The sequence below is a fragment of the Polypterus senegalus genome, chromosome 6 (genome assembly GCF_016835505.1).
Source record: "Polypterus senegalus isolate Bchr_013 chromosome 6, ASM1683550v1, whole genome shotgun sequence".
Lineage (NCBI taxonomy): Eukaryota > Metazoa > Chordata > Cladistia > Polypteriformes > Polypteridae > Polypterus > Polypterus senegalus.
In genome coordinates, this window is record NC_053159.1 from 110,740,607 (window position 1) to 110,762,098 (window position 21,492).

At 37.4% G+C, this 21,492-nt stretch overlaps 1 protein-coding gene across 2 annotated transcripts in view; it reads left to right on the plus strand.

Moving 5' to 3' along the window:
* The window catches only part of zzef1 (zinc finger, ZZ-type with EF hand domain 1), a 273,801-nt gene that overhangs the window by 210,709 nt on the left and 41,600 nt on the right, over window positions 1-21,492 (plus strand). For both annotated transcript variants that reach the window (XM_039756776.1, XM_039756777.1), the window contains 7 exons: window positions 1,127-1,389; window positions 5,331-5,505; window positions 6,714-6,846; window positions 7,361-7,575; window positions 12,186-12,305; window positions 12,391-12,585; window positions 12,794-12,894. In XM_039756776.1, coding sequence (XP_039612710.1) covers window positions 1,127-1,389; window positions 5,331-5,505; window positions 6,714-6,846; window positions 7,361-7,575; window positions 12,186-12,305; window positions 12,391-12,585; window positions 12,794-12,894 — 1,202 coding nt within the window. The remainder of the gene's footprint in view (window positions 1-1,126; window positions 1,390-5,330; window positions 5,506-6,713; window positions 6,847-7,360; window positions 7,576-12,185; window positions 12,306-12,390; window positions 12,586-12,793; window positions 12,895-21,492) is intronic.

Sequence of the window (21,492 nt, forward strand, 5' to 3'; positions counted from 1 at the left end):
ACACCCCATACTGATGGTCTGGGGAACACATTACTAGTCATACCATCAGACGTGGTAGGTGTAAAATATGTACGGGGAGTTGTTGACACAGTAGAGTTTGTTTTATACTGTAAACTTCCTTCCCTTTACTCAGCATTTTCTTCATCAGTCATTGTATACTCTTTATAAACTACTTACCACCTGATTTGAAAGCTCTCTTTTTATTTTTCAGGAGAATTTTTAACTCTTTAGTAATCTAGTGCTGCTTGTTTGGAAAGTTGCACACTGTTTTTGAGGGTAATGTAGTGTCAACACAGAAGTTAATATAGTCCGTGATGCAGTTATCAGAGTCTCACAGTATTGTCTCTATGTGACTTACTCATCATTTTCCTGTGTGTCCTTTGGAAATAATCATTCATAGCCATTTTCAATTCTAGGGTTCATCTCTTTACTAACTTAATGGCAATAGCTTGTTGTCTAATAACAGGCTTTTATGTGAAAGCAAGGCTGATCAGATCTGCCCAGTGTTGCCACTGGTTTACATTTCAAGCCATCTTTAACATAATCAACTTATGCAGTATGTGGGATGGTGGACAGCTTTCCTTGTCATTTTCTCCGGAGTGACTACTGCAGACAGCAAATTAATTTCCTTACTTTTGTCTCTTCTTATTTTTGGCAGTGTTCACAATAATGTTGTTATTAAATACTATATTGTTTGATAAAGTTGAAAATAAGAATCTTTAGGAGTGGAAAAAGTATGTTTACCAATGTTGTTTATACCTACTACTGCTAGTCTTCACAAAATATCTGTATTCTTTCAGAATCCCATGATACCTGTGAGACCCAAAACAAGGTTTTGCAGTGTATGACAACATTTTATTCATGTTTTCGGAAATAGTTGGTCAGAGAGTAGATGAACATCTCTGAAAATTGCTTTTAGAAACGTAAATCGATACACTTAGATATTTTAATATTACAATTTATCATCAATATTTTATTCAGTGTTTTTTCCACTGTAAAAGCAAAATCAATACTGTACAGACCTTTAATCTTCACATAACCTGGATTTTATATGTTGTGTTTTTTTTTTATAAACAGATGCCAGTAGTTTGATAGGTTAATTTGTTTTAATCTATTTGTTTTTTAGGGATTCACCATTTCAGTAACTAGCTTGAAGAAAGTTCTTCCTTTATTGTTCCGTGTTGTTGTTTCCAATGTGGGTTGTCTGAATGAAACATATCACCTGACTCTTGGACTACTTGGACAGCTTTTACTGAGGATTACACCAGTGGATTCTGATGCTGCAGTTACAGAAGCACTTGCTGAGAAGTGTTGGCTGCTGACTCTAGGTGAGGATGGCCTGAAGACAATCCAGCTTCTTTTCTGCCTTGGAGCAGTGTGCCTTGACAGGTATATTAATTCATATTTGTTTAGATTGAATTAAATGGATAGTGAGTAAATGTGTTCATCTATTTCCAGATCAGGTCTTGACTTCACTTCTCTTACAGGACATACTGAATTACGGAAGATTTACAGTTAAACTATAAAAATGGGAATACCTACCATATGTCTTTTAGTAGGTAATTAAATTATTCAAGACATTTGAACCCTACTTGCTGCTTCTGCTTGGACCAAGTTGATCAAAAGAGATTAACAATCTAAAATTCCAGAAGTAAAGCTATTAAAAAGTTAGGTTGTGCTAGAATTTCAAGATAAAATTAAGCATTATTTTCATCCTTGCTGAATTAAAAAGACATGTGTTTGAATATAGTTGTTTTATTTCAACAGAAAAGATTTTCAGCAATCTTACCAGTGGAAAGTGAACAAGCCCAAACAATTGATTTAAAATAAATTGTTTCAAAGTTTTGAAAGATGTTATTAATATTATGTAAAATATGAGTATTTTAGAAAATATACTGTTTTAAAAGCTGTGCTAGTGTTTTCAATTTTTTTTATTTCAATTTTAATTAGTTTGTTTGTGAAGATAGATAAGCATGGCCTTGTGACAGTAAAAGCCCTAAAACGTAATGAATACATCAGGTTTTGAAGCCAAAAAATCTTTTTCATCCACGTCAAAGCATTGTTGTTATATTAAGCCATTTGCAAAGCAGACTGTCTCTGCACTTTACTTGGAAATCTAGACAATAATAGTTGAAAAAAAAGAAGCTCACAGTTTGTGATTACAGTAATCCCTCGCTATATCGCGCTTTGACTTTCGCGGTTTCACTCTATCGCGGATTTTAAATGTAAGCACATCTAAACATATATCACAGATTTTTCACTGGTTCGCCGCTTTCTGCGGACAATGGGTCTTTTAATTTAGGTTACATGCTTCCTCAGTTTGATTGCCCAGTTGATTTCATACAAGGGACGCTATTGGCGGATGGCTTAGAAGCTACCCAATCAGAGCATGTATTGCATATTAACTAAAACTCCTCAATGCTATAAGATATGCTTCCCGCGCTGTGCTTGTTTGCTTCTCTCTATCTTTCTCGCTCTCTCTGCCTGACGAAGGGGGTGTGAGCAGAGGGGCTGTTTGCCTAGAAGATAGGACGCTCCTCTACAAAATGCCGCTTTATCGCGGTGCTTCTGTATACTTAAAAAGCATGTATTGATTTTTTGATTGTTTGCTTTTCTTTGCGAGTGCTCTCTCTGACATTCTCTGCTCCTGACGCGCTCCTTTATGACGCGCTCCTTTGAAGATAAGATATGTTTGCTTTCTTTTAATTGTGAGAAAGAACTGTCATCTCTGTCTTGTCATGGAGCACAGTTTAAACGTTTGACTAAAGGGTGTTATTTCATGTCTAGAGGGCTCTAATAATGTTAACAGGGTGGGAGAGTTTATAAGGGCTTAAAATATATAAAAATAACCACACAAACATATGGTTTCTACTTCGCGGATTTTCACCTATCGCGGGGGGGGTCTGGAACGCAACCCCCGCGATCGAGGAGGGATTACTGTACTTATATTTTATCATTATACAGAAGCCTATTTCATTATGACACAATTATGTGCTGACACTGGATTGATAAATGTGCTTCTGTGAGAGAGAATATTGAACAGGCCCTAAAGCATGCAACAATAACTAAAGGATTTGATCAAGCATAACCTTCAAAGTAATCTGCTATAGCATCGGTTGCCACCTCTAACTCAGAAAAGATGGACAATCCACCAGCAAAAAATACTTAGCAGAATGCCTTTCTCTGTGATAACACAATTCACCTTTACATTTTGTTATGGTCTTTTAGAAATGTAATTTGGTTTTGGCAGTAGTTCATGGAAATGTTGTAGCAAATATTTTCTCTGATGAAGCAAACTAATAAAATCATAGTCGTGCTCAAACCCACTTACTTCAGTTCATAGGGGCAAGGAGCAAGAACCTATCCTGGCAGTACTGGACACAGTGGTGAAGAGAGGCCTGGACGGGGTATCTGGTCTACTCACACACACACACCCACACTCATTTATCCAAAACTACAAGGCTTTGAGAATGTAGGAGGAAAACTGAAGAAAAACACAAGACACATTCTAACTCCACACAGACATTCAGGTGCTCTATTTGAACAAAATACACTGGATTGGGAAAGTGGCAGTGCTAATCAGTCTGCACTACCGTACTACCTAAGCTAATGCTATATTAACTATAGTTTTACCTAAATGTCTCAAATTTCTAAAAATAACAGCATTCCCACTTTACAGGTGTATGTTAACTCAACTGCCCGAAAGCTGAAAAACAGTATAGTATGGGTGAAAAAGAAAAAAAACAAAACTTTTTCACTTAATGTTTTATTTTACATTTTTTAGATTCTTTAGAAGAATCAAAATGTAAGCATATATTTAATTTAAAATAGTGCAATTAATACTGGCTGACAACTTTTATTTACTAAAAATGTCATAACATTCTGTAGTAGTAGAGTGATATACCATGTTAGCCATTTATCAATGCAAAGAGAAATGAAGCAAAATTGCACCTTATATGCAAGCTTTATAGGCAGCACAAGTCCCTTCACCTTCATTATACCTTGCTTGAAGAAGGTATAGAAAAATAGAAAATATTAAATTCAAATTATTTAAATAAAATATTAAATTTTTTATAAAATATTGCTACATTTTTCTACTACCATTACTACTACTTCTACTACATCTACTGTAAATCAACAGTACCTGGCTGTATAGTGAATATAAATGTTAATTTCTATCTGACCCTCACAGACCCCCTGAAACCCATCAGTCCACGGACCTCAGGTTAAGAACCCCTGCTCTGTGTAATCTTCATAAGAGGATACAATTAAACTCTGCCATTTTCTTTTAGGTTTGGTGCACAGAGATACAAAGTTCCTTTTTAATTTTTGAAATTGCTGAAAAACAGTATTGTCAATGCACATAATTTAGAAATAAGGTGATTATCATTGATCATGAGGTCCAGTTTACCTTTAGTGCGAAATATCTTTGCTTTGGGAGGCATTTTAGTATTTTATATTTAACTACAGGATCAGCATAGTTTGGAATTATAACATTCTGCATCACCAGTCATGAGAACTATTTTGTTATCTGCCTCAACAGATGTGCTGCTGAGTGTTGAGTACCAGGCCCAGGTCCAAATTGATGAGCTCTGTGCTGAGAGTTTAACTTTTTAATTTTTAGCCACCAGTCTCATTGTTACCCACTCACCATGTGGCTGATTTTGGCCATGCATCGACTACAGTAGAGTATGGAGAGGCTGAAGCTAAATTTAAAGTGGCCGAATTTTCTAAACAAGCCAGGTCCATTTGTCAGATTGCCTTATCATTATCAGGTTACTAACACTGCCCCCTGAAGCACTTGTTTTTCCCATCAACTCTAAATAAGCTCCACTTTCCAAAAATGCATAGTTATCTGTAACTTATGTTTAGTTTAATAATTAACTGTTTGTGTTCTCAGCAACTGTAACTGCTCTTCTTTTTATCCCCATGTGTCAAGAATTTGCTTTCATCTCCTGGTAAATTATCAGATAATCTATTCTGCTGCTGCTAAACACTCGATTTGTTCATTTGTGCTTTTTCTGAGATGCTCTTGTGCTTCCACTTCTGTAGTACTTGGAACTGTAATTCAGTATATGAAATGTTAAATGAAAATTATTATTCATTCTGTATCTGTTTTGAGATTTACCAATTTTTTATAAATTCTATTTCATTATAAAAATCGTATCACTTTGTTTTCTGTTGTGAGTATACAAACATGTGTAAATACAAGTCAACAAGATTTTTTAATATATTTTTATGAAAATCTAAGTTAAGCTAAGAATACAGTGTGAAAGCACAAATTTGTGTTGCTGTTTTTGGATTTTTAAAATGTGTCTCTTTTCTTGCAGCCGAATTGGTTTGGACTGGGCTTGCTCTGTGGCAGACATCCTTCGTGATTTGAATACATGCCCTCAGTGGAGTAATGTTATTGCTGCCTTCACAAAATACTGTATGAAGCAGCTGCCTTTTCATCTTAAACGTACCAACCTGTTTACTTTGCTTGTACTTGTGGGATTCCCAGAGGTTAGTGTTTTTAATTAATTGTCTGTAGACATGGTTCTTTAAGTGTGATGCATCACATCTATTCCTATTTTTTTCCACACTGTGGTGGCTTACACTTTATTGAATTAAACTATTTTCCTTTGACTTTTTAAAAACTACTTACTGCATTAAAGAAAAACAAGTAATTGCATCAAGATTTAAATGTTGTTATGTCTAATTCTAATCTTCATTAACAAGCTAGTAACATATTATGGATGTTTTACTATAATTTTTCTGGGTCCAGACTGGATGTTACAGTGTAGTTTAAGGGATGTAACGAAGATAATGCTCTAATTTGTGTTAAATTTTCAATTTTGTCTTTCAATTTAGAACAATTAAAGTGCTACAAAGACACATTCAAGAAATAAATGTACTCAGCTAATTTCTAAATATAGCCTGTCTGGTGTCCATAGAAACAACAACAAAAGTAACTAAACAAGCAGCCCTAGTCATTTAGTGTACTGTAGAGGATATTCCACATTTCTATAAAAAAGTGCAATGGAAAGCCACCTTACAAGCAATTAGATTCCAATCCTATTATTTACCACCACATTTCTCAGCATGAAAAAGTGCTCGCTATAAGTAAGGGGAATAGGGGTTGTTGTATTACACTAATAATCCCAAAAAAGGCAATTGGAGCAAATATTCATTTACATGCTACTAGAAAAGTCCAGCACCTCGGTATCTAAAACATTAATTTCCATTTCACTTTTGGGTGTTTAAAACCTGTTTTATTACTTTGAAAGGTTGACATAAATTCTGTGTTCTTCTATGAGTATAGTGTAGGCCCAAGTACCATGCATTATACTACCTGATATGCAATGCAGGAATACAACCCTCCATTTACATATTAATAATCCCTTAAGTGCCTGGATCTGTCAGTTCCATTTGTCAATGGTAGTCTCAAATAACAACCTATGGAATATATTAGCATGCAGTGTAATTTACCTGAGGTATCATAGCACTGGTAGGAGTTTTCTGTTCTTTGAAAATATTTCTTCCGCCCCTCTCTCTCCTATGCACTGAGCGGTCATTTATATCATGGACCCACACCAAAAAAGATTTGAGGAACATAGCATAGAAACAAATTTTCTTTATTAAAGATGGAAAGTATAAGTGATTTGAAGTTTGTCAATACAGGTGGAAAGGGGGGCACCTGCCTATTTTGCTGACTACCTTTTCATTTTCAGGTTCTGTGCATGGGTACTCACTCAGTTTTCTTAGACAATGCCAATGAACATCATGATGTAATCATTCTGAAGCATTTTACTGAGAAAAACAGAGCTGCTGTAGTGGATGTAAAAACACGCAAGAGGAGAACAGGTTAGTTGACCAGTTAGTATTAGAATGTTTTTTTGTATGGGTGTGCCTTCCAATAGACTAGTGTCCTGTCCAAGGTTGCTTACTGCCATGCCCCAAATTGATGGTGAGGTGCTCTCCATCTCCCACAAGCCTGACCTGAATTTAGTGGGTTAAAAGTGGATTGATGAGTGTTTTAAAATTATGTTTACTTGCTTTATTTTTGCAATTGTCTAACTTATTCAGAATCAAATTGCATGATGCTGATCTTTTAGTGTGTGAGTAGGGTTGCAAATTTTGTCCACCATGTTTAATTTCAGATGCTGCAGAAAATTCCAGCTCAAGACGCGGGCCCTTCCAATATGCCCCATTAGGCTGTATATGGTGTAGTCTTTAGTGTCTAATGCAGAAAATTTAGTTTTAACCTGGATTTGACATATGGTTAACTGAATCCCATGTTACAATACCAAGTGATCAAATTGATCAGTGGATTTAAGTGTAGCATTTCTATTGTGATTTTTCCTGTTCTTGTTTGTAGTGAAAGATTATCAGCTTATAACGCCTCATGATCATGCTATTGATGATTCCTGCTCTGTACAAAGCGCCTCTGCTCAGCTTATCCATCACCTCCAGCACTTCATTTTTATCATCAACTATTTTCTGGAGGCTAATGTTGATAACAGCCAAATGGATGCTGTGGAAGCTTCATGGGTTCTGTCACTAGCTTTGAAAGGACTCTACAATACTATTAAGGTTAGTTTCTAATGCTGCACTTGTAATGAGATAAAGGAAGCTGTTTTAATTATTTTGCATCTATTTTTACTAGTAATTAAAAATAAGTAGGGAAAAAAATTAACCTATATTGTACATCCCAATACAATTTCCACAGCTGTATGTGTTATTTTTTTCTTTACTTACACGTGAGATTAGTGCTTGGCGGAATGACCAAAATTCTATATCACTGTATTTTTCAAAATTGTACTGGGTTCATGGTATTTAATGGTATTTTTTTTCCATGCATGAGTTAACCAGATTTTCCACTGCAATTACTGCAATAGACTGGCTAAGAATAACCTATTCCACTGTCATGAGGATTGTGCATTGTACACAAAAACATTTTAATGTGAACACAAGTATTAATACAGGTTTGCATGGCCCTATAAAGTGATAGTTTTCAAGGAGGAGGGCACTAATGAAGAGAAGGAATCGCTTTGCATGGCAGTTGCACTCAAAATATAGAACCTTTTTATTGAACAAATTTTGTAAACATCTTAAACAACAATTTTGACAACATATTGTCAACCATCCAAAGAGGCATTTAGACTTAGTAAAATATCCAGAGGTGCTTGTCAAAAGTTGTATTGCACTGAACATGTCTTAGAGTAGGAATAAATAGTAAATATTTTTTGTAAACCAACTACACTTTCTGTTAATGTTAACAATCTCTGTCCACTGACACCAAGTGACTATTTAAACAACTTTACCATCATTAAACTGCATAATATTTAAACTAATAAATAATAACAATGAAATAAATAATAGTGCAACTTCCAGTAATAATACTGTTACTTCAAAACGGGATTGCACGACCGCAGGGAGTTGATGAGTTGATTGGGGCGAGTAGCACCCGATCATTCTCTATTGCTTCATCGGCGCTGCACCCACAGAGATGTATATTTATAGGTCGGCAGGATAAGGGGAAGCAAAAAAGAAAAGATAGAACACAAGGAGGTTAAAGAAGGGAAAAGGCAGTCATGATAGACACCAGGAATGTGAAGGCAGCACGAGCTGGGGCTCCATGAGGGAGCGCAGGCTGAGGTGATCTGGGGCTGGTTCATCCCACTGACTGAGTGTGTAGAGTGGGGCAAGCAAAATGTAAGACCTCCCAATGGATCTGAGGAGTATCTTGAGTGAGCGCGAAGGAAGATGGGAAGTGTGCCAAGCTCAGATGGTCTGGCTGCTCAGTGTGGCGGCAGCCAGGAGAGGAGTTGGCAGAAAGCAATTCGTACTGCAGAGGGTCCGCCAGCAATGCCCGTAAAGGGTGAGACCTTGGAGACAAAGTGGTGTGCTGCGATTGGGCGAGGAGAGAGACTGCATTTTAACATCTATTTTAACAGATTTATTTTTTATGGATTTTATTCCCACGTTTCACTTGTTTTATGGATTTGCTATTTATATGGGTACTGTATTTTTCTGAACACTGCAAAATGGACACTTTTGGTTTTACTTTTGACTGTTTTTAACAAAAGCACTTGAGCACTTTCCACCATCCCCTGACTTCAATGAGATTTCTCAGCTCAACTTTGGTCATAACTATCGATGGTGTTGGTTCAACAGATTCCCATGTGGGAAGAGGGAGTCAGTAGGGGGACCAGCATCGTCACACTATTACACAATAACCAGGTACATTACACAGTATTGAGAAAAAAATAAAACAAGTACAACTTGGCCTGCAGTATTATCCAGTAGTATAGAAACAGTATTCACACATTTGAACATAATGGTCCACAAATCCAAAGTATCTTCAGACAACAGACACGGCACCTTTTTTCGTCAAAATTTCTTCTGTGTCAACACGTTCAACTTTATCGTCTGCTACATCTTCCTTTTAGGAATGTTCTCTGTCCATTTTCACTGCTCAATACCTCCACTAATGCATGTACTGTGTTGCATTCCTGTTTAGTGGTGGAGCAGTGAAAAAGGTCCCCCCTTAAACAATTTCCCGCTGCGCCACGTTCCGAACGTTGTTTAGACTATTTAAACCGGTGTTCCGGTATAAGAAAAATTCATATCATAACAAAAATAAAAAACAGTTTTTGGTATGAACTGGTATATCGCCCAGCACTACGTGAGATATTGAAAAGTCACTTTAAATTACTATCCTATTTCTGATCAGCTGCTTTTAAATATTATACAAATTTTCTTTACTAATCTACCGGTAATTCTATTTCTCAACTTACTGACATATAATTACCAGGGTGCATGTCCCTTTCTCTCAAACCTAAATCAGCCTGGTTTCAGTGAGTGTTGATTGATTTTTTTATACAGTAAGTTCTGTAATGGTCTAATGCCATGTGTGCCACTTACTCAAGATGGTTTGAAACTCTTTGCCAAGGTTTCTTCTGAGCAAAGTGCTATAGACATTTTTAGTGTGAGGCCATGCTTGAAACTCAGGAAGAGTGGAATATTTGTATTGAATTTCTATAACTAAGAGAGAGAAGGAAAAGTATCAAATTCAGCAACATGCAAAATGTGTTTAAGATATTTTTTTTTTTTTTTGCTTATTTGCTTGTTAACAACAATATCATAGTCTTAAGAATGTATAAAATATATGAAAGCAAAATAGTTGCATTATTATAAAACATATCATGTTAATGGTACTCCTTGGTAGTATCATGTACTTAATTAAGGTGACCAAATTTGTTGTATTTCCCAGGGTACATCAACTGTAATTGTAGTTATATTTAGTCCTCAGTAATGTCAGTTATACTCAGATAAAATCTGACCAACCAGATGCCCTGTGATTGCACCTGTGTCAAACTGCAAGAAAACATTTGGACTTTGGACAGAAAATTAGAAGCCTAGTATGTGTAAGAGAAGAGGAATATTTTTAAATTCTGTTTTTGTAAGTTTTAGCACAGTGGTCAGTGACACAATTTGATGACTGATTTTGATGTAAAGTTCAGATATTTGGCTAGTGCTCTGATTCTTTTTTTTTTGGTCATTTAAATTGACGTCTTGTGCTCATTTGGTGAATAATGTAGACTATATGCTTCAGTCACTGTTTAAGACCTCTTTTCTAGTTCTGCAGATCTGTCATATATAGGAACAGTGTAATACAAGATATGTGTTGTATTTTGTTTTTTTTGTAGTAAATTAGCTTTAATTGTTTGTGAAGTGTCCTATTCCACACTTAATACTTTTGATCATCCAAACCTTTTAAGCATTGTACAAAATGATCAGGGTATAATTTTTAACTGGTCAAATACAGAACTACCACATACATTTATATATGGTAAACACAACTCAACCAGGAATAACTGAGTAAAGACAGCTAGGAGATGTGGGTGAAAGGGAGATATCCAGATGTGAATGAACATTGCGCTCACCAAACACCTCTACCCAGCATTTTTCTGGTTTGGTTTTAACAATTGGTATCAGGGAAAGGCTGCCTTAATTGGGCAACATCAGAAATTGCTTAGTTTTCTGCTTCTCAGAAACGTGACTTCATCGTGGGGACTCCAAACTGTAGTGTTGCCAATTTTAAGACCCTGGCTTATTAAAGCAGCAGTGCTAGCCAATGTGCTATTGTGATACACAAGCAAGTGGAAATAAAATAAAAATAGCAGTGATTAAGGTATGTGCCTGAAAACAATCTTTGCATCTTTTAATGATCTATATTAGAAATGTACCGATTGTACACTGTTGTTAAGAAAATGCTACAAATGGCTCTCAGCTAATTGTTAGAAGTAAGTGATATACTGTATACTGCCCATTATTACCATTGCAAAAATATTTCTCATGATGCTCCAGCAAAGAAACTTAGCAGGTAGAAAAATGTCTGTTGTGTGGATTCACATTAGCGTTCGTGTGGATGATACTAGAAATAGTATTTGCAAATTCTGTTCTGCACAAATTTCATGAAGAGGGAGTACTAGTAAAAACTACAATACCACAAATCTCATTGCTCACCTCAAGACAATGCATACTAAGAACATGGCAAGTTTCTGAAAAATAAATCTGCTTCAGTCAAGAACGTTTAAGGTCCAGTGTTGGCCAACGATATTGGAACTTTGTCAATAATGCAAAAATGTAATAGTCTAAGAAAATTCCACTCAGACGGTGCAAAAGCGCAAAGTATTACTCGGTACATAATGGAATTCATCACACTTTACAGTCTGTTATGGCAGGTTTTTTGTTATTCTAAATAAAACAGTTATTTGAAATGTGTAACAGAGAGCAGTTATGTTATGAAATAATATATATGTCTGTATATTTTGTTTATTAAGCTAATGTTAATGTTGCCTACACTGAATTAAAGTGACTGAACAGTGGCTTAAAATGATTGAGTTAAAGTTAAAAAATGTGGAATTCCAAGACTGTTTTTGTTTATTTGTATGCCAAGAATTGGTATCATTTTCATACCAAAACAATGTGCACTTTGATTTTTCACATTTTGTGAATGTCATTTATTACACTTTAATAAATGTACTTATCCAATGCCAGCAGAATCATCACACAATCAATATTGGACGGGGTTTTTTTTTTTTTCTTTTTCATTTTCAAATAATCACTTATCGTTATCAGCCAGAAGTTGTCACACTGGTGCATCACTAATAATTTTTTTTTAATTCCAATAACAGAAACATGGTGTACTGGAGGCCCAAGAAGCCATTCTGCAGTCTGGACTAATTAAGCTTCTGGTTCGAAAATGCAGGAAAGGCACTGGATTTAGCAAGATGTGGCTTTTAAGAGACTTAGAAGTGAGTATAAATAGACTCATTATAGTAGAACTTTCAGTAATCTTCTATAACTGTACTAAGTTTTTTTTTTCTTTTTAAAAAATAGATACTTTCCATAATGCTTTACTCCTCTAAAAAAGAAATTCATTTAATAACTGAAGCAACAGACACAGACAATGAAGAGAAGGAGGTTGACAAAGAACTGGAATCAGACCATTCTAGCATTTACACAGATGATCTGGAACAAAATAAGTTAGACCCACTTGATGGACTTGATGAAGAAACAAAGATTTGCTTTCAGGTTAGAGCATGTAAATATGGTTAGAGTGTTTTAGATCAAACATAAGTATTTCAGCTATTTATTTAATAACATTTTTATTTTATAGGACATAAGCAGTATTGTAGAATTAACAACAGTTTTAGTGTGGGTTAACGTGAAACACTCAAAACCAACTACTTCTTTAAATTATGGAATTTATCTTATCTCATGGGTGTAATTTGTGTTGCAGATTACACACGATGCACTTAATGCCCCGCTTCATATTTTAAGAGCCATGTATGAGCTGCAAATGAAGAGGACTGACTCTTTCTTCATTGAGGTTCAGAAACGGTATGTCTTTTTTTAAGCACTTTGAGTATAACAAAACCTTTAAATTTATACAGTGCATCCGGAAAGTATTCACAGCGCATCACTTTTTCCACATTTTGTTATTAAATTCATTTTTTTCCTCAGAATTCTACACACAACATGACAACATGAAAAAAGTTTACTTAAGGTTTTTGCAAATTTATTAAAAATTTAAAAACTGAGAAATCACATGTACATAAGTATTCACATCCTTTGCTCAGTACTTTCTCGATGCACCTTTGGCAGCAATTACAGCCTCAAGTCTTTTTGAATATGATGCCACAAGCTTGGCACACCTATCCTTGGCCAGTTTCGCCCATTCCTTTTTGCAGCACCTCTCAAGCTCCATCAGGTTGGATGGGAAGTGTCGGTGCACAGCCATTTTAAAATCTCTCCAGAGATGTTCAATCGGATTCAAGTCTGGGCTGTGGCTGGGCCACTCAAGGACATTCACAGAGTTGTCCTGAAGCCACTCCTTTGATATCTTGGCTGTGTGCTTAATGTCGTTGTCCTGCTGAAAAATGAACCGTCGCCCCAGTCTGAGGTTAAAAGCACTCTGGAGCAGGTTTTCATCCAGGATGTCTCTGTACATTGCTGCAGTGATCTTTCCCTTTATCCTGACTAGTCTTCCAGTTCCTGCCACTGAAAAACATCCCCACAGCATGATGCTGCCACCACCATGCTTCACTGTGGGGATGGTATTGGCCTGGTGATGAGCTGTGCCTGGTTTCCTCCAAACTTGACGCCTGGCATTCATACCAAAGAGTTCAATCTTTGTCTCATCAGAGCAGAGAATTTTGTTTTTCATGGTCTGAGAGTCCTTCAGGTGCGTTTTGGCAAACTCCAGGCGGGCTGCCATGTGCCTTTTACTAAGGAGTGGCTTCTGTCTGGCCACTCTACCATACAGGTCTGATTGGTGGATTGCTGCAGAGATGGTTGTCCTTCTGGAAGGTTCTCCTCTCTCCACAGAGGACCTCTGGAGCTCTGACAGAGTGACCATCGGGTTCTTGGTCACCTCCCTGACTAAGGCCCTTCTCCCCCGATCTCTCAGTTTAGATGGCCGGCCAGCTCTAGGAAGAGTCCTGGGGGTTTCGAACTTCTTCCACTTACGGATGATGGAGGCCACTGTGCTCATTGGGACCTTCAAAGCAGCAGAAATTTTTGTCTAACCTTCCCCAGATTTGTGTCTCGAGACAATCCTGTCTCAGGAGGTCTACAGACAATTCCTTTGACTTCATGCTTGGTTTGTGCTCTGACATGAACTGTCAACTGTGGGACCTTATATAGACAGGTGTGTGCCTTTCCAAATCATGTCCAATCAACTGAATTTACCACAGGTGGACTCCAATTAAGCTGCAGAAACATCTCAAGGATGATCAGGAAAAACAGGATGCACCTGAGCTCAATTTTGACCTTCATGGCAAAGGCTATGAATACTTACAGTGGGTACGGAAAGTATTCAGACCCCCTTCAATTTTTCACTCTTTGTTATATTGCAGCCATTTGCTAAAATCATTTACATTAATTTTTTTCCTCATTAATGTACACACAGCACCCCATATTGACAGACAAAAAAAAGAATTTTTGAAATTTTTGCAGATTTATTAAAAAAGAAAAACTGAAATATCACATGGTCCTAAGTATTCAGACCCTTTGCTCAGTATTTAGTAAAAATACCTTTTTGAGCTAATCAGCCATGAGTCTTCTTGGGAAAGATGCAACAAGTTTTTCACACCTCGATTTGGGGATCCTCTGCCATTCCTCCTTGCAAATCCTCTCCAGTTCTGTCAGGTTGGATGGTAAACGTTCATTGCAACCAGTCGTCCTGTCCCTGCAGGTGAAAAACACCACCACAGCATGATGCTGCCACCGCCATGCTTCACTGTGGGGTCTGTATTGGACAAGTGATGCGCAGTGCCTGGTTGTCTCCACACATACCGCTTAGAATTAAGGCCTAAAAGTTCTATCTTGGTCTCATCAGACCAGAGAATCTTATTTCTCACCATCTCCGAGTCCTTCAGGTGTCATTTAGCAAACTCCATGTGGGCTGTCATGTGTCTTGCCTCTCCTCAGTGTGTGGAGACAACCAGGCACTACTCATCACTTGTCTCTTACAGTCCCCTCAGTGAAACATGGTGGTGGCCACATCATGCTGTGGGGGTGTTTTTCAGCTGCAGGGTCAGGACGACTGATTGCAATCGAGGGAAAGATGAATGCGGCCAAGTACAGGGATATCCTGGACAAAAACCTTCTCCAGAGTGCTAAGGACCTCAGACTGGGCCGAAGGTTTACCTCCCAACAAGACAATGACCCTAAGCACACAGCTAAAATAACGAAGGAGTGGCTTCACAACAACAACTCTGTGACTGTTCTTGAATGGCCCAACCAGAGCCCTGACTTAAACCCAATTGAGCATCTCTGGAGAGACCTAAAAATGGCTGACCACCAACGTTTACCATACAACCTGACAGAACTGGAGAGGATCTGCAAGGAGGAATGGCAGAGGATCCCCAAATACAGGTGTGAAAAACTTGTTGCATCTTTCCCAAGAAGACTCATGGCTGTATTAGCTCAAAAGGGTGCTTCTACTAAATACTGAGCAAAGGGTCTGAATACTTAGGACCATGTGATATTTCAGTTTTTCTTTTTTAATAAATCTGCAAAAATTTCAAAAATTATTATTTTTTGTCTGTCAATATGGGGTGCTGTGTGTACATTAATGAGGAAATAAATTAATTTAAAGTGTGAAAAATTGAAGGAGGTCTGAATACTTTCCGTACCCACTGTATGTACATGTGCTTTGTCAGTTTTTTTTTTTAATAAATTTGCAAAAACCTCAAGTAAACTTTTTTCACGTTGTTATTTTTGGTCGTTGTGTGTAGAATTCTGAGGAAAAAATGAATTTAATCCATTTTGGAATAAGGCTGTAACATAACAAAATGTGGAAAAAGTGATGCGCTCTTTCTGGATGCACTGTATATGCATTTTTTATATAAGTGTGTATTGTAGTCTGTAATTTTCAACCAATGTACAGTGGTACATTTTACATATACATTTTTCACTTAGATACTTTTCTCCAAAGTGATTTTCAAAAGAGGTCAACATAATCGAGGGAGTATCAGTCTTGGGGAACGAGGAACAAGTGTTATAGGACAAGGTTACAAAATTGAACATCACAATTGAAGACATCTAAACCAAACAGAACACAAACCTAGTTAATCTGTCCTTAATTTACAAAGACCCGTGAAGGCCAGTTAAACAGATATTCACATAGCAAGAGAGTCTTAAATACAGAAGTTTATGTGGAAGTGTTGAGCTCATTCCCCTGCAAGGAGCTACACATGAAAAGGATCTGGATTAAGATTTGATTCCACAAAAAAATGGCATCATCAGATGCTATTCACTATCAGAGCTATGCAGGAGAGAAGGAGTATAGGATCCCGGGAGTTTTTCCATATACAGTTCATAGGTGATGACCCATTTACTGCTCTGTAGGTAAACATCAAGCATAGCAGACCTGATATGAAGATGCTTTGCCAGCTCCAGTGGAGACATAAGCGAAGTAAATATGTGAATACAGTGGTGTGAAAAACTATTTGCCCCCTTCCTGATTTCTTATTCTTTTGCATGTTTGTCACACAAAATGTTTCTGATCATCAAACACATTTAACCATTAGTCAAATATAACACAAGTAAACACAAAATGCAGTTTTTAAATGATGGTTTTTATTATTTAGGGAGAAAAATCCAAACCTACATGGCCCTGTGTGAAAAAGTAATTGCCCCCTAAACCTAATAACTGGTTGGGCCACCCTTAGCAGCAATAACTGCAATCAAGTGTTTTTGCGATAACTTGCAATGAGTCTTTTACGGCGCTCTGGAGGAATTTTGGCCCACTCATCTTTGCAGAATTGTTGTAATTCAGCTTTATTTGAGGGTTTTCTAGCATGAACCGCCTTTTTAAGGTCATGCCATAGCATCTCAATTGGATTCAGGTCAGGACTTTGACTAGGCCACTCCAAAGTCTTCATTTTGTTTTTCTTCAGCCATTCAGAGGTGGATTTGCTGGTCTCATCACTTTTGTCTCATCAGTCCACAAGGTATTTTCTCAAAAGTCTTGGCAATCATTGAGATGTTTCTTAGCAAAATTGAGACAAGCCCTAATGTTCTTTTTGCTTAACAGTGGTTTGCGTCTTGGAAATCTGCCATGCAGGCCGTTTTTGCCCAGTCTCTTTCTTATGGTGGAGTCGTGAACACTGACCTTAATTGAGGCAAGTGAGGCCTGCAGTTCTTTAGACGTTGTCCTGGGGTCTTTTGTGACCTCTCGGATGAGTCGTCTCTGCGCTCTTGGGGTAATTTTGGTCGGCCGGCCACTCCTGAGAAGGTTCACCACTGTTCCATGTTTTTGCCATTTGTGGATAATGGCTCTCACTGTGGTTCGCTGGAGTCCCAAACCTTAGAAATGGCTTTATAACCTTTACCAGACTGATAGATCTCAATTACTTCTGTTCTCATTTGTTCCTGAATTTCTTTGGATCTTGGCATGATGTCTAGCTTTTGAGGTGCTTTTGGTCTACTTCTCTGTGTCAGGCAGCTCCTATTTAAGTGATTTCTTGATTGAAACGTGTGGCAGTAATCAGGCCTGGGGGTGGCTACGGAAATTGAACTCAGGTGTGATACACCACAGTTAGGTTATTTTTTAACAAGGGGGCAATTACTTTTTCACACAGGGCCATGTAGGTTTGGATTTTTTTCTCTCCCTAAATAATAAAAACCATCATTTAAAAACTGCATTTTGTGTTTACTTGTGTTATATTTTAATATTGGTTAAATGTGTTTGATGATCAGAAACATTTTGTGTGACAAACATGCAAAAGAATAAGAAATCAGGAAGGGGGCAAATAGTTTTTCACACCACTGTATGTGCGTAAAGCGCTTCTAAAATGACCTGAATACCTTACAGTTGTGGGTTGTGACTAGACATTTTATATAAATTTGAACATTCTTCACTTAGCTTGCATTGCAGTGTCTTTTCCATCCACAATTACAGCATGCAGAAAATATGCCTTTCCTATAAATTAATTGTTTTTGCATCCATTTTAAAAATGTTTGTATAGTATAGCACCTTCAACTGTGATAAATTGACATAAAATATTAAACCATTTACATACATGAATACATAAAACAAAACACAAAGTTAAACACTGTAGAGTTCAGTCTTTGTTCATCATTGTCACCGGTTTAATAGCCATTTTCTGAGTGTACCCAGGTCAGCTGGTTTTCCCCCAAAATATTTCCCCCTCTCCACACTCCATGCAGAAGGCATCCTTTAAGGTGAGACTTGTTCTTATGTCATCAGACACTACTTCAGACCGCATATTCAGCCATTGTCTAGGCCAAATTCCAATTGCAGAGTGTGGCACTAAGTCTTAAATTTGAAAATTTATAGGTGAGCTTTGATGTTACAACAGTGTTGAATGCTAAGCTGCACTCTACAAACAGAATTTTAGCATAGCATTTTGTATTATCGATTGTGGTGATATGCATATTAGTGGCGATCATGATTATCTGGAATATAATGTTTAATGTGTCCCAGCACCAGTCTGTCAAAACACTGTATCATGATTGAAGTAAGGGCCGTCTAATTATTCAGACGGTCATCTTTTGTTTTAGTCACAGGGATAATTGCTGGCCTTTTGAAGCAGACTCTACCAGTGGACTATTAATGATGTCATTGAAGATATCAGCTAATTGTCTGCTACAGGTTTCACACCCTGAAATTCTTTCCACCCCAGATGCCTTATGGAGATTAACTTATTTAAAAGTTCTCCTTTTGTCATGTACTGAAACAAAAAAGATGAATCTACAAGTAACTGAATGGTGGGCTGTTTATTGTCATGATCAAAATTAACTTAATGAAAGTAAAATACAGACTAGACTAGATTAGATCATACTTTGTAGTCTGTAAGCATCCCTAATCCCTACCAAAACTGACACAAATTGCTACAGCTTCTAAATGTTGTATCTAGGTTAGTTCCATACTGACATTTAGCCACTTCAATTGTCATACTGAGTTTGAATTTACATTTTTTGTAGTTTGCCATTTCACCACTTTATAATACATTGCCTTCTGCTTTCAGAAATTTTCTTTTTATCAGTGTTGACCCACAGTTGAGGAGTTTATAAACGTGTCTCAATTTGCACAAACAAAGCAGTCTTATCCTGTGCTTCTTTAGTCTGTTACTGTAATGCTTTTTTAACCTGGCTCTTCACATTTTTGCCTCTGCTTGTAAACTGGCAGCAGGTTTACTGACAGATGATCAGGTCATCCAAGGTTGGCAGCATTGTAGTGGGTAATAAGCCTTTTTTCTCCCAGGTGTAGCCGAGATCCAAAGTATCTGCACCCATAAGATAAACATTCCATATGGGGAGCACCATATCCATCTGTGATCTTAATGACTGAGTTCTGCTATCACATTCTGTATTTCCTGACATTGATTTAATAAGTAATAAATATACCAAGTGAGCACAGTGCTTGAGAGGCCAATGTAATTTTTAAGATAGTGTAATGGAACAGGGATTAATAGTTTGAAAAGCTGCACACAAACCTTACAACATAAAAACTGTACCATCCCATAAATCAAACAACTTTAAAATGTCATTGACAATACAAATTAATGTTGTTTCTATACTGTTGTGGCTCTGAGGCGAGGGATCTGAGCCGTCAATCAGAAAGGTTGCTGGTTTGAATCCCGTAAATACCAGAAGTGACTCTACTCCGTTGGGCCCTTGAGCAAGGCCTTTGACCTGTAATTGCTCTGTCCTGGGTATGACATTAACATGCATCCAGCTCTGCCAGCAGGTCCTCTAAAGTTCAAGGGAAAATTTGGGGGATGGTGGCAAGATTGACACTCCAGCCACAGTTTTTATTTAAAAAAAAAAAGAAAAAACTTTTACAGTTTTATTCCATTTGCACAGCTGCATTCGGGTCCTAATTTGGGATTCTGAGGAGGTTCATTGTGTGGTGGATGCGGCAGCATATTGTATCAGTGCATGATCCCAACCTCCATACTGTGGGCTATTCCAAAGCCAAAGTGAAACACATCAGGTTGATTGTAATGAGTAAGACTGGACTGTAGCTGTATGGCAGCTACTTTTTCAAGTTCTTTTGAAAGAAAAGAAACATATGCTGTGTCTGTGAAAACACTGCGAGTGAGCTGCTTTCAAGCATTGTGCTATTGACTCGCAGCCTTCTCTGACCACTGTGTTCTTCTTTCCTCACTACAGATTGATGCTGGTTGTAAATTTCATATACTAAGTGCTTTACGCTGTATCAGACACTTGCCATAGTTTGTGTGGAACGTAGCTGTTGACAAGCAGTAGTTTCTGGTGAAATGCTGATGGCCTTTTACTTAGTGCAAGTTGAGCAAACCTGATCACATTTTGAAATGTTGCTGATTTAAATATGAAATATAGAGTCACGTCCATAAATATTTGGACAGTGACACAATTTTCATAATTCTGGCTCTTCACCACAGTGGATTTGAAATAAAGAAATGATTATGTCATTGAAGTGTAGACATTCGCTTGGCTTTAAGGGGTTTACCAAAAATATTGTATGAACTGTTCAGGAATGACAGATATTTTTCTGCATAGTCTTCTTATTTTCAGGGGCTCAATAGTTTATGGACAACTGACTGAGAAGGTGTTCCATAGCCAGGTGTGAACAGCTTCCTCATTATTTCATTAACTATTTAACAGGCAAAAGGTTTGGAATTGATTCCACCTGTGGAATTTGGATTTGGAAACTATTACTGTGAATTCTCAATATGAGGTCCAAAGAGTTGCCCGTGCAAGTAAAAACAGGCTATCATTAGGCTGAGAAAACAAAAACACATCAGAGAGAGAGCAGAAACACATGGAGTGGACAAATGAACCATTTGTTACAGTTATAAAAAAAGGAATGCACTGGTGAGCTCAGCAACTCCAGAAGGCCAGGACAATCATGGAAGACAGCTGTCTTGGATGATTGCAGAATTCTTCCCTTGGTGAAGAAAAACCCCTTCACAACATTTATTTAAACCAAGAACACTTTCCGGGAGATAGGCATATCATTGGCAAAGTCTACAATCAAAAAAAGACTTCACAAAAGTAAATACAGAAAGTTTACCACAATGTTCAAACCACTGGTAAACCTCAAATATAGGAATGGCATGTTAGACTTTGCCATAATTTTCTTTTTTTTTTTTTTTCTTTGGACAAAGGAAACTCCGATCAGTATATACCAGAAGGATGAAACAAGCTGAAAAGGAATAGCTCATGATCCGATGCATACTACATCATCTGTGAAACATGGTGTAGGCCGTGTTGTGGTATGGGCATGCCTGACTGTCAGTGGAAGTCACTCACTAGTGTTTATTGAAGATATGACTGCTGGCAGAAGTAGAAGGATGAATTCTGAAGTGTATAGGGCTATACGATCTGCTCAGATAGAGGCAAATGCTGCCAAACTGATAGGACAATGCTTATACTTTACAAGATGCGACGTGTGCACCTTTGGACACTGCTGCTAACATGTAC